Source organism: Gigantopelta aegis, chromosome 6 (genome assembly GCF_016097555.1).
Source record: "Gigantopelta aegis isolate Gae_Host chromosome 6, Gae_host_genome, whole genome shotgun sequence".
In the NCBI taxonomy this organism is placed as follows: domain Eukaryota; kingdom Metazoa; phylum Mollusca; class Gastropoda; order Neomphalida; family Peltospiridae; genus Gigantopelta; species Gigantopelta aegis.
Window position 1 is genome coordinate 72,399,327 of NC_054704.1, and position 14,203 is coordinate 72,413,529.

At 37.0% G+C, this 14,203-nt stretch overlaps 1 protein-coding gene across 1 annotated transcript in view; it reads right to left on the bottom strand.

Annotated features, from left to right (window-relative positions):
* LOC121375695 overlaps positions 1-12,320 on the bottom strand; it is a 28,386-nt gene extending 16,066 nt beyond the window's left edge. The window contains exon 1 of the mRNA XM_041503286.1: positions 11,615-12,320. Coding sequence (XP_041359220.1) covers positions 11,615-11,792 — 178 coding nt within the window. The 5' untranslated portion in view covers positions 11,793-12,320. The remainder of the gene's footprint in view (positions 1-11,614) is intronic.
* Positions 12,321-14,203: the final 1,883 nt, after the last annotated feature.

Genomic DNA, 14,203 nt, shown 5'->3' on the forward strand with positions numbered 1-14,203 from the left:
ATAAGCGTACGAAACATGGGATCAGAGGCGGTAACTACCCCTTCATCACTGATGGAGCAAACCTTCGAATTTTGGCAAACATGATGGAGACATTTGGGCAAAATGAGCTGGCCTGAAGTCTTTTCACTATGTATTTTCATCTATCTACTCATAATACTAGTTGGTTTAAACAATATTTATTTGCAGATCAAATTTGGGATTGGCCAACAGGTAAGTGCGTATATTAAGGCCTCTCCCTACAATATTATATTAGTTGTAATTCATGTTTAAAATGCATAGTGAATCATATGCAAACTTGCATAGCGTTTTTGGTAACAATGCTAATATGAATAACCACTGTTATCCAGAATCCAGCGTTTTCTTTTAATTCCCTTCAAGAATGGGAGCCCGGACGGCTAAGGTAATTTTCACTGCTGCGCTAACGCGTAACAAAATAATGTCCTATGTTTTCAAAAGAAAAAGAAATAATACGCCAACGAACAAAAAGAAAAGGTACGTCAGTTTACTGGTGACCCTTGGGATGAAAATAAATCTGAGGTCACGGAATAGTACAATAATCTCGACGGGCAAAGATGCTGAGAGTAAATACTGTAATCTCAAGCTGCACTCCATGGCTAACAAAGAACCCTTAACCGATTTCTTATACAACCAACTGCCATATTAAGTGCAAGGTGCTGTTTATTTGCTCAGCGGTGGAGTCTTCAGTAAAAGGTCATTCATATGGACGAAAGTTGTGGAGGAAACGCGAACGAATACAGTGTCTGCTTTACGTGATCCTTCGAAGTTCAGAAAGTGTGGTATTATATCAAAACGAAAACAGAACACTAACGTATCACAGATCGTATTTGAAATAATGAATGACTGACTGACTGACAGAATGACTGACAGAATGAATGAATGAATGAATGAATGAATGAATGAATGAATGAACGAACGAACAAACGAAAGAACGAACGAACAAACGAACAAACGAAAGAACGAACGAACAAACGAAAGAACGAACGAATGAATGAACGAAAAAACAATAAACTAAACAGCCAGCCAACGAACGAATGGGTGAATGAATGAACGAACGAACGAACGAATGAAAGAAAGAAAAAACGAATATTTAACAACACCCCCAGCATAATGGGAAATCGGTCATTTTGTGTCCTGTAGACAAAGGTATATGAACGAACGTTTGAGACGATATATAATAATTATATAATAAACTATATAAAATATACTGAACAGAAGAGAATTTTCACTATTGTGCCTAATAATCAGATGCAGAAAACAATCCCATATGTCTATATCTGCGTCGCATAATGAAAATAAAACCCCACTTTGTATGGAATACACGTAGCAATATTCTTTGTGTAGATGGTTAATTTTGATGAAGATGAAATGCATGTGCAGTTGTTGCTGCATGTGCGTAATTGTCACTCAACATACGGTTAATTGTAATATGTCAGCATGGTACTATTTTCAAATTCGTGCAAGTGCCTTGTGGAAACATGACACTAGAAGATAGGGGTTGGGCTTTTGTTTGGCACTAAGATGGAAATTAACAAAGAAATGTTGCACCTTGGCCAACATTAAGCCTTTGTCCAACATTTCTTTGTGAATATCTCTCTCTCTCTCTCTCTCTCTCTCTCTCTCTCTCTCTCTCTCTCTCTCTCTCTCTCTCTCTCGATATCCCTCTCTTTCTGTCTCTCTCTTGATCTCCATTTCTCCCTCCCTACTTCTCATAAAACATCTATAAAATTCAGTTCTCAATTTGTCAGTAAATGCTGAACAAACTGATTATATTCCTAGTTTACTAGTTCTCGTGATTTTAATCTTCCCCGTCAAACGTTGAACAAATGGAACCAAACTCAGTTGGATTTAAAACTCTTTACATTTCAGCTAGCAAATATGTTGTGAAAATATATCAACCGGTGTACGTTACACGAGGTATAGATGGGTAGGTGTTGAATAAGAGACGTACAAACAGCGACACTTCAGGTACAAGCTACGTGGGGTGTTCAGTCGTACAGAAAGGGGATGGTTTCCAAATGAAAAGATCGCTGAAAGAAAGAGTTAAGTTACCGCGAACCAAAGGAAACCACATTAGAGAGTATTTTGTTACACAAGGAATTCTAGTGTGTACAAAGCAGTAGGTAAATCGTTCTGTACGTGTGCTTATCATGTCATATAGAAAATATTTTATCTTGCGTTTAATAGATTTGTATAGTACTAATGTTCTTCCATTCCTTTTTATTCAAACTGGCATCTCCGTCTGGATGTGTTGCATTGATTATGGGTCTGGATACAATTCTCCTTTTTTCGAAAAATGTTTTCAGTAAAATAAAAACTTGATTATTTTATTTTGGGACTTTAAAATACTGTGAAAGATAGTTCGCATACTTCCTTGCTTGCTTGCCTATTTGTTTGAAGAGTTTCATGTTGCTGTTGTTGTTGTTGTTGTTGTTGTTGTTGTTTGAGGTGGGGTGGAGGTGTTACCTTTTTCGAGGCTGAGAATTTTATTATTTAAATAGAATAAACGTTTAACGACACTCCAGCACGAAAAATACATCGCCTATTGGGTGTCAGACTATGGTAAACAGGGGCATAGCGTGATCTGGACCGGGGGGGGGGGGGGGGGGGGGGGGTCGAATATGAACCAAGTGGACCTTTTTCTATTTTGTTTTTGCACCACCCGAAACTCCATATTTATAAACCTGTATGTTTTAGTACTGAAAGCGGACCATTTGCTACCCCCCCCCCCCCCAGCTTACGCCCCTGGTAAATATACTTAAATAGAACATTGGAGTGCTTTTGCAAATTGTATTTATAAACCAGTGAGCGAGTTAAAAGTCATATAAAGGTGGAGGAATTTAAATAAAAATTGGGTTGCTTTTTAAAGTTACATATTTAAAACACAGTGCGCGAGTTTGTAAGTCGCATAAACATCGGGATGCTTTTTAAATTTAAATAAAGACTGAGATGGGTTTTTTTAAAATACTTAAAAACCAGGAATATAACGGCATTACTCTGTCGTTCGTTTTATTGCCACATAAAAGCTGAAGCATAAATTGGAAATATTTCTTTGATGCATACTCTTTATACTTATCACACAAAAACTCCTTTGAATCTGTTAAGTATTCCAATCTGACCTTGAACTTCTCTTACATGTGCAGACCATCGTGGGAGAAACTTTTACGATAGAAATCTTAGCACCGATTGTGTAAGCGGCATGATGTTATGAAAGGTGCAGTCAGACAAATTTTAAGGTTTGAAATTCCATCCTTTTACCGTTTATTTTTGCACCTACTCTCCACTATTAACGGGGTCGTAAAAATGCCCCCTGTAAAACGGCGGAACAATGGGCGTGAGCGCGTGCGGTGACCAACAAGTAGAGGGTGGACAATTGGTTGCGTGCTCATGTGCTGGTAACTGGCAGCGGTACTCTCTTCGCTGGCTGAATTTTCATTGACAACTTTGCATTCGCTTTATGAAACTGAAAAGGGTTGGTAGATGGGTCTTGTTTACAAACGACGAAATACGATTATTATGTATTACTTACTCGGGGCCCGGAATGGGTATATGTAGCCATTAACTTATTTACACGGTTAAATCATAGAAATGTTGTCAATATTTCAAGAGTAATGATGAAAAACAAATAAAGTTTGTTTTGTTTTAACGACACCACTAGAGCACATTGACTTTATTAATCATCGGTTATTGAATGTCAAACATTTGGTAATTCTGACATATAGTCTTAGAGAGGAAACCCGCTACATTTTACCATTATCAGCAACAGATCTTTTATATGCACCATCTCAAAGACAGGATAGCACATACCACGGCTTTTGTTGTACCAGTTGTGGTGCACTGGCTGGAGCGAACATTTGAGGAAATGCAGACAAAACGTATATTTTTGTTTCAGTCTATTCAGTTCCTTGATGCGAACAATTTATAAGTTCGGTTGCACCAGCAAACGTTTGTTTTTAAAGTTTGTTTGTTTAACGACACCACTAGAGCACATTGATTTATTAATCATCGACTATTGGATGTCAAACATGGCCATTATGACACCGTCATAGAGAGGAAACCCGCTACAATAATTCCATTAGTAGCAAGGGATCTTTAATATGCACTATCCCACAGACAGGATAGTACATACCACGGCCTTTGATATACCAGCCGTGGTGTACCGCCTGGAACGAGAAATAGACCAATGGACCCACCGACGGGGATCGATCCCACACCGACCGCGCGCTGTACTCGCCCCCCCCCCCCCCCCCCCCCCCCCCAATCAGCAAACGATGCATGTGAAGAAAATGTTTGCTTTATATTACAAGGAAGTGAAAGGTTGGTTGTACTCTTCACTTTAGCGGAAATGAGTTGTTCACAGACAGGATAGCACATTATCACATAACATTCCATTGTATCAGTCGTGGAAAACTGACTGAATCTGGGGAAAAGCCCAGTGGGTCTGGTCTATAGAGCCGTTTAATTCGGCGAAATTGTTCCTGTAGAACTATGGCAAAAGTTGAGATTTATTAATATTTTTGAGTGAGGGAGAAATCATAGAAAACAAAAAGAGAAAAGTTAAGGGTGTTTTTGTTTTGTTTTGTTTTTGGGTTTTTTGCTTTAAAATATGTTTTAGCAAGTAAATTGTATTCGTAAATTATTCGTTAATGACTTTCTGGGCATTTGTAATTTCTCACCACCAAATTCACATACGTTGTGGTGTCGAGGTAGCAATTTATGAACAAAAGTTGGCCGAACGAATTCTATCTTGGATGACACTGCGTAGTCTATAATATTGGGGCAGGACCTAGCCCAGTAGTAAACTGTCGGTTTAGGATCAATCCCCGTCAGTGGGCCCATTGGTCTTTTTCTCGTTCCAGGCAGTACACCACGACTGGTGTATAAAAGGCTGTGGTATATGCTATCCTGTCTGTGGAATGGTGATTATAAAATATCACTTGCTACTAATGGAAACATGTAGCGGGTTTCCTCTCTAAGATTGTATGTCAAAATTACTAAATGTTTGACATCCAATAGCCGATGATTAATATAGCAATGTGCTCTAGTGGTGTCGTTAAACAAAACAAACTTTAACTTTTATAATTGTTATTGTTTTGATATATGCTTACAAAATGTTTCTTAAATTATGTTTTATAATTGTTATTGTTTTGATATATGCTTACAAAATGTTTCTTAAATTATGTTTTATAATTGTTATTGTTTTGATATATGCTTACAAAATGTTTCTTAAATTATGTTTTATAATTGTTATTGTTTTGATATATGCTTACAAAATGTTTCTTAAATTATGTTGAATAAAGTTCTCATAAGACTGTTAAACTATGTTGTATCTGACCATTTGTGGACATTAATGCTGGTTTCATGGACACAAATTGAGTTTTACAGCCGACTGTGTGCTTTTCAATCTAATTAGAATTAGCTCCACTGGTTAATTACTACATGTGTTACTTGTGGATCTAACAGCACCCGATTGGAGCTCATGTTCAGTTGACCTTTCATTCGACCAGTCAAAAGCTTACTTGCAAAATCATGCCAGTGATTTGAGTGCGAGTGCGAGTGCGAATAATTTTTACATGCTCATATACCACTAGAGTTTCGAGCATGTCCGTCCCGGGGCCTGTCTATGGATAGCCAGGGGCTTGTCCCGGGACAAAAACAAAATTAAGCGGTCAATTTTGAAATTTGAAAAGTGATTTAAAAAGAATGTGAAAACATTCAGGATTATGCCGAGGGTATACGAAATGATTCGGGTGAATTACGAAGTATGCTGGAAAATAATTTCAATATCAAATTTTATATAAAATTCGTTTCAAAACGAAAAAAAAAAACCGTGATGGTATTGCCATAAAATCTGTTTTCCCCCTGTTTTTTTAATGTTGAAACAGACCAACAAATTCGCCTATTGCATAAATAGTCTCACCCAATATTTTTAGAATTTGTATGTTCCCAAATAACGCTATAAAAGTCGAAGTATAATTGGTCGATATTTAAATTGTTATTTATAGATGAAATGTCACCTGGACATGGGAGTCCACGCAATGCTGTTAGATCTACTGATAGACCAGTAGAGCTAATTTTAATCAGATTGTGTTCATTTAATGCCGTTTTATTGTATTATTATTGTTGAATTTGGGGTTTTTTTTTTTAAATCTGTACACAAGGTGAGACGTAAATAAAGAATCTGTCTGTCTGTCTCCTTAGACTACTGTAACTATACACCGAAAGATGGTTCATTTACTGAAAATATCCTACTAAACTACATCCCATCGCAGACCCCGCTGCAACTCACGAACTCTTTAATTAAATCTTTATGAATCACACACACATACACACACACATTCATAAAGTATACATATGAGTTCATTCAAACGCAATATCTGCGGGTAAACACCGCCGCAGCCAGCTGAGAAAAGCCGGCGAAGAAAGTGCGTTTTCTGTTCCCGCGCTGTGACCGACTGCGGACAGTCGTTTGGAAAGCCGTATCTGCCTCCAGTCGACACGACCAACACCGTGTCGCGGTACCTCCGTATCCAATAAACACGACAATCTGCCGCTAAATTGTTCCATCTGGCCCAACCACCCGGAGAGAGCGCGGAAGGGTGGACAGTCATGGGTGCGGAACTGAAATAACACGGAGAGTATTCCGAATGTTCACGTGTCGACGAGATCAAACAGATTTGCTGGAAGGTGATACTGCCTCCCAAAACTGGTTGATACAGGCAAATACAGAAAAAGAAGAAGAAAAACGATTTGAAAGAAAAACATTTACGTTTTGTTAATCCGATTCAGTAACATGGCAGTATATGTTGTTTTCTCTTGAATAAATATATATATATATATATATATTAATTATATTAATTAAAAGGGTTTTTTTCTTTAACGACACCACTAGAGCACATTGATTAATTAATCATTGGCTATTGTATGTCAAACATTTGGTATTTCTGATTCGTAGTCATCAGAGAAAACCCGCTACATTGTTCGTATGCAGCAAAGGATCTTTTATATGCATTTTCCCACAGACATGAAAACACATACCACGGCCTTTGACAAGTTGTGGTGCACTGGTTGGAACGAGAAAAAAAGCAGCTGAATGGATCCACCGAGGTGGTTCGATCCTGCGACGCAAGCACCTCATGCGAGCACTCAACCGACTGAGTAAATAAATAAATAAATAAATAAATAAGTAAGTAAATAAATAAATAAGTAAATACATGTATGTATTTGAGTTTATTCTTTTAAAATAAAATGTATAAAACTATTTCACAAAATCGATCTGTAAAAGAACACCTGTCACCTTGTACAACAACCACGTTTTTATTACAAAAGACACTTCGTTCCTGCATGTAACTTAAATATAACGACCACCTGTACATAAAGGCCAATGGATTTGTTCACTGGGAGATATGATTAGTGAGGGATGGATGTGCGTTTGTCACAATACTACAGACCAAACGATAACTCGTTTCAACAGAGGTAATTCTTATCTCATTGATTATGATCCATGTTTTAAACAATTTAATTCGCATGTAAATAATAAAAAAGAGCATAATTGTAATTTAATACTTTCGCAGATAACCTTTTCACTACCACAGACTAAGCATCGCATTGGTGTTATTTTCAACGTGTTGAGATGTATTAAAACATCATAATCGCAGACTTTTGTTTTTGAAATACCCAGGTATGTCAAAAAAAATGGATTTAAATTAACAATGAATTACCATAAATTCACAAATCATAACGTGTTAATATTAAATACATGACACAAGTCCGTGAACCTAAACTGAATAAGTATGTGCACATTATATTACAAATAAACTGCGACTTAAAAACAAATAAATAAATACATAAAATTGGAATGTAAATACTGTTGAATTAGATTGTCACCAAAATTGGCAATAATTGTAAATCGTTTAAACGTGTTGAGTGTGTCGCTAAATAAAAACATTTGTTCCTTTCGTTTAAAATAAATTCTATAGCATTGAAGCAAAGTCATCTGTAATAACCAAATCCATTAAAAGTATTCATAACGCAGGTTTATCATATTTATGAACCTTAATTTTACTTTAAAACTTTACTTTGAAACTTTATTCGATATCCTCAGGCCATTAGACAACAACATTCCATTTGAGGAATTATTGTACATGAATATTATTTACATTGACAACATGAATTCTTCGTAAAATATGTATGCATACATGATACAATATAACTGTTATATAGGAGACACGTGGTGGCGAGATTTGACAAAATTTAGTTATAACATTTTTAATAAATTAATATACTTCATACAGTGCCTTGGTTATATTGGAGATGTGTATCTACCGTTTGCTGAAGTTGCTTGTAATTTAAGAAATTAATTTAGAATTTTTTCTGAGAGTGCTTATGTTTTTACAATTAAACGATTCTTTGGGTTGGGTTTTTTGTAGGAGGTGTTTGTTTTTATTCTTTGTTTTCTTTTGTTTTATTTATTTTTATTATTGTAATATGGCTTTATAGTCATTTTATGTGTATTCTGTATTCATATAATCATATAATAATTACATTAAATATATAGTGATATCGTCTTTAATAATAACATCATTTGCATCGCAGTGTACACGAGTGTTTTTGACGCAGGTGCCGGTCCAGTGTTTTATTTCTCTGGGTAAATAACCGTTACGTGTTCTGAATTTTAAAAGGATGGTCCACATTTTTCCGGTTAATTTAATAAAGTAATTTTCCAAATATTTGAGGTTCCTTTTTAAAATCTTATATATTTAGCCTTTAGTGGTTGACTCAATTTTATTACTTCAAGTTTGTAAGTACTGATCTAGTTGCCTTCGTTTAATGTTCAATTTGCTTTTTTTGCTGTACCTTTGTAGGTCTACTATTAAATTCGAAGCGCGATTTATTCGAAGTATGGACGCGATATTTTGCACCATTCGGACTAAATTTAGGATGTGCAGAGGTTCCTAAAAAACCGAAAGTAGATGTCCGTTCTTGTTCAATTTATGGAACTGACATTTTGGAGTGTTTTGGCACAGGCATGTGTGTATGAAATATTATTGATATTGTTAATATACAGTTGGAAAGATAATTTATGAAAAATAAAAATTCAGTTGTATATTTGTATTTGATTTTTTCCCTGGTGGTGGTATATAATATTGTATGAGACGTTTACAGTGTTACGATGCAAGTAGCTAACTATCGATCTACTAAGTGAAATCAACCAATAAGTTCCATTTTCAATTTCGATGAAACGCTACAAATTATGCGTCAAATTTACCTTCACAAAATTACGTAAACTTTTCCTTTTTGGACTTAATCCTACGGGGCATTTGCAAAGTTAACAGCACCAAAACAAAACCTTGGCCGCTAGCGACCCTGGTCGGGCTACTTGTGCTCCCTCGCAGTTTCACTCTACTGTAACTTTATCCAAATATGTTACAGGTTTGTAGATTAACTAAACTTAGTCTCCATTTTGACGAGTTAAAACTAGGACCTGCGACTTTAAAGGCTGGGTTTTTTTAAATATATTAAATGGGAAAAGGATGGACGGCAACTACCTTGTTTTTTAATTGTGTAACTGAAATTTATTTTAATGTAAATGAAATCGCATTACATGTATTTAATCTAGACGGTGGGAACTAAACTGCACCACAACACCTCTCGTGTTATGTTCTCTGGGGCACCCCTAAACACATGAGACGGATAAACAACAGCTGTTTCTGAGAAATCTCTCTTGATAGATAATACCCTGAGAAACGTGACAGGTTTCTAAATACCTTAATACTATGGCCAATATATTGATTCTCATAGTCAATATTTTGGGACAGTATTATACTGGTGTATGTTCTGCAAACGACTGTTCTGCAGAGTCGTGCCAAGCCTAAATATCTGTGCGAAACAGTAAAACTAAGAATCAGGGACGGGGCGGTCGCGGGATTTTCCAAGGAAGAGGGTACTACAAAGCGCAAAACCAGGAAGTATGCTAGGGAGAGAACCAAGGACAAAAGGGCACATTAATGATGGACTAACTCCTGAATAGGGAACTTCATTGAAGTGAAAATTGTAAATAAAACAGTTCCCTCCTTTGATTCTGCCCTTGGATACGTTTAAAATGGGAACCTGCCGTATTCAAGAAGGTTGCCACGTTTAAAATGGACACCTACCAGTCTGTATTCACATGCAGATACACTAGTATGTATTGTCATGTATATATGACAATCTATCCCCAAAACACAAAGCTAACTAAAATGGTATATGTCCCCTACTAAAAGCTAGAATAAATTCAGTGTCAACTTTTAAACTGCATTTTTTTAGGGGCTATGATTTAACAGTCTACAGAAACATACCAAATGTTCTGATTTTTATGATTTTGTTTTTTTTCTGTTTTTAAAATAGCAATGTCGTCCCCTATTGTATTTATAATAAAATATAAACACAACCAAACATTTTTAATCTTCATTCGAGCCTCACCATATCACCATGTACTAACACCTCTTGTTGCACATACCCTTAACAACCCACACACACACACACAAACACACGCACACAAACACACGCACACATACCTTTCACAATCCACACACACACACACACACACACATATACATACACACACACACACACACGCACACCTTTCACAATCCACACACACACACACACACACACACAGCCAGACACATACACACACGCACACACACAGACACGCACATACACACACTGAGTCCCCGCTACATACGGTCCTATCGTGTAGTGTTTGACAAATGTTTGAGGAAGTCACTAGCTCTAACAGAAGCTTTGTGTATTACAGTAATTCGGTTGACAAGTTTTACTAGTCCGGACCAAACATTCACTACAGCCCGGACCGATGGCTAGTGGATTTGTCGAACCCCGTTTCGTGTGTACGTGTATATACTGTAGAGGCCGTGTGAACGGTACGCTTGATCAAATACTACCGGGCAGAGAGAGGGGTGACAAACAGTGTCGATTCGAACCATGCCGAATGTCGCCGCCGACACCCTGTAACCGCCGGGCGAGCTGTACTAGTACGGATACCCGCCCCATTATCGCCAATCAGAGATAGTACCTTGTGGTGTCATGCGCCTCGCAGTCCAATTTGATAACAATCAAAGGAATCTGGTCCGGGTTTGATAGCAGACGACAGCGGCGTACCGTTAACAAACAAAAACTTTCTAAAGTGACACACTTAAAGATAGCGCCGCCATCTCCGAGATGCACTATTTATTCCCCTCCTCTTGTTCATTTATTTATTTTTTATTTTTTAAATTCATTCATGGATTTAAAGTGGATCATGCTCTGAATATTGAATGGCAGCATTAAACGAATACTGTTCTGGTTCAGTACGGAAAGTTGTGTTCCCTATGTCGCATACATACATGTGCATCTAACATGACAACTTGCCAGTTGAGAAAACTGTATCATACATATATTCACACACATACAATATAAATAAAACAATAACAATAAAAGAAAGTTTATGAACTTACAATAACAGATAGTTCTTATTAAAATGGTTATTTAAAAATTAAATACTGAACTTAAAATTAGTTTTTTTAATCGATATATCTTTAATTAAAAATAAACTTACCATGGAAATGAGGTATATCCTTTTTATAATATATTGACTCTTCTGCGTCGGCGGCTCGGATAATATCCTGACTTCTTTCTAAAAGTGATTTGTGGTATTTTTCCTCCACTTTAACTGTGGACGACAGCGAAATGGTCAAAAAATATAACACGGCTTGTAACACCGCCGGCCACTCCATGATCACAGATAGAGCTGTTATGATGGTCACATGACCAAGGCTATACACGGGTAATTCTCAGCTCCGCCGGCAGAGGGCGATAGTGAAGTCGACTGATTTCTGTACGTGATTCGCCGAAGTGTGTGGTGGGTGTATGACATTCTACATAAACATGCCAAACGTTTTAATTTTGAATTTTTTTTTTGATTTTTTTTTTTTTTTTTTTTTTAGAACCTGCAGTTTCTTCTCCTTAATTTATAAAAAAAATTGATAATCACAACTACTTTTTTAACGCCACTGACTAGCATAGTTTACAAAGGACAAGTACACACTAGTTTTACCAAAAAGGCGCGCGTACGTGCATGCATGCGTGTGTGTTATATCTACTGAGCTCTGTCTTGTGTAGATTTAACTGGTGTAACAAAGGCCGTGGTATGTACTATCCTGTCTGTGGATTAGTTAATATGAAAGATCGAAAAGAGTAGCCCATTGAGTGTTGACAGCGGGCTTCTAACCGTATACCAGTATATCGAACACCATGTAATCGTAATTAATATATTTCTTTCTATCTTTTTTGTTAGTCATTTCTTTCTTATGTTCTGTAAGAGAAAGCGTGAACACACACACACACACACGCACGCGCGCACACACACACGCACACGTACACAAAAAACAAACACACATATACACACACATACACAGACATACCACACACACACACACACACACACACACACACAAAACATACCACACACGCATATATATATATATATATATATATATATATATATATATATATATATATATATATATATATATATATATATATATATATATATACACACACACAGACATAACACGCACACATACATACATACCAGGGCCGTAGCTAGCGGAGAGGGGGGGGGGGCGGGGGGATCCGGAAAGCATTATAGAAACGTAAAAAAAATTCTCTTCTTAAAGGGACACACCCTAGTTACGGCTAGGTGTTAACCATTACGGCGTTGTTTTTCGCTATTAAACCCATTTTTTTCACAAATAAAATTGCACTTTACTTACCGTTTATTATTTAGAATATACATTTCCATTCACCTGAAGTGTTTTTTGGTAATCCTGGTAATCCTGGTGTTTGTAATACCACAAAATGCATTTTTCGAATTTCTGAAAAACGGACGCACGTTTGAGAAAAAACCGTTCAGCAGACAAGGTCTAATCTATTTTTAGACGGGGTATTTCCATTTCAATGTCACAGACGTTGGTATACCACGTGATCGTTATCATTTTGGTTCGGTTTGTTTTCTCGTGCACGGTTCGCGCAATCAACATTCGATTTGTTGTTGTTCATTTGTGAGATTTTTCTTCACAGTTCGTGAACATTTTCAGTAACAATAAAGTTCAGACAAGTAAGTAACTCAATACAAAACGTTACAAACCCTTAAAACCAATAATTTTGCTAAGTCCTATGATATCTGGAGAGGGGATACAACCAGGACAGAACAGTTGGAACATGTCCAGGAGAGGTGAAAAGAACGCACCCCAAGTCTGTGAAATTTGTCGTGACGTAGGCATTGTTGTGCTTCGAGCGACATCTACCGGTGACATCAGAATACAAACTTTCAAAATTATTTCAAGCAATTGGGACATGGGGATTCCCATGGTATTTATCGATATAAAACCTGCTTTTTCACTCCATTTGATAAAAACGTGATCTAAGTGTGTTACAGGTTTGTAGATTAACCAAATTATAATTTATTTTCGCTGGATGGAACTAGGGTATGCGGCTTTAACCGTTTAAGGAGTTTTCGACTAGTAACTGCTCAGTTGCCCCCCCCCCCCCCCCCAAAAAAAAATCCTAGCTACGGCCCTGCATACACACACACATACATACATACATACACATACACACACACATACATACATACACATACATGCATACACACATACATAAACACACACATACATACACACATGCATACACACATATACACAAACATATCACACACACACACATACATACAAATACATACACAAATATACCAGACACACACATACCACACACACATACACAAACACACCACACACGCGCGCGCGTACACACACACTCGCACACACGTACACACTCACATACACACGTACCACACATACACACACACACACAAATATCACATACACAGTCACACACACATGCACGTACACACACACACCACACACACATACCACACACACGCACTCACACACACACACATACCACACATACACACTCACTTACACACACACACACACACACTCACACAAACGTACACACACTCACATACCACACACATACACAAACACAACACAACACAACACAACACACACACACACACACACACACACATACAAACATAAAATATGCTGAGTTTACTGTCATTGTGAGATTGACTAATAGATCC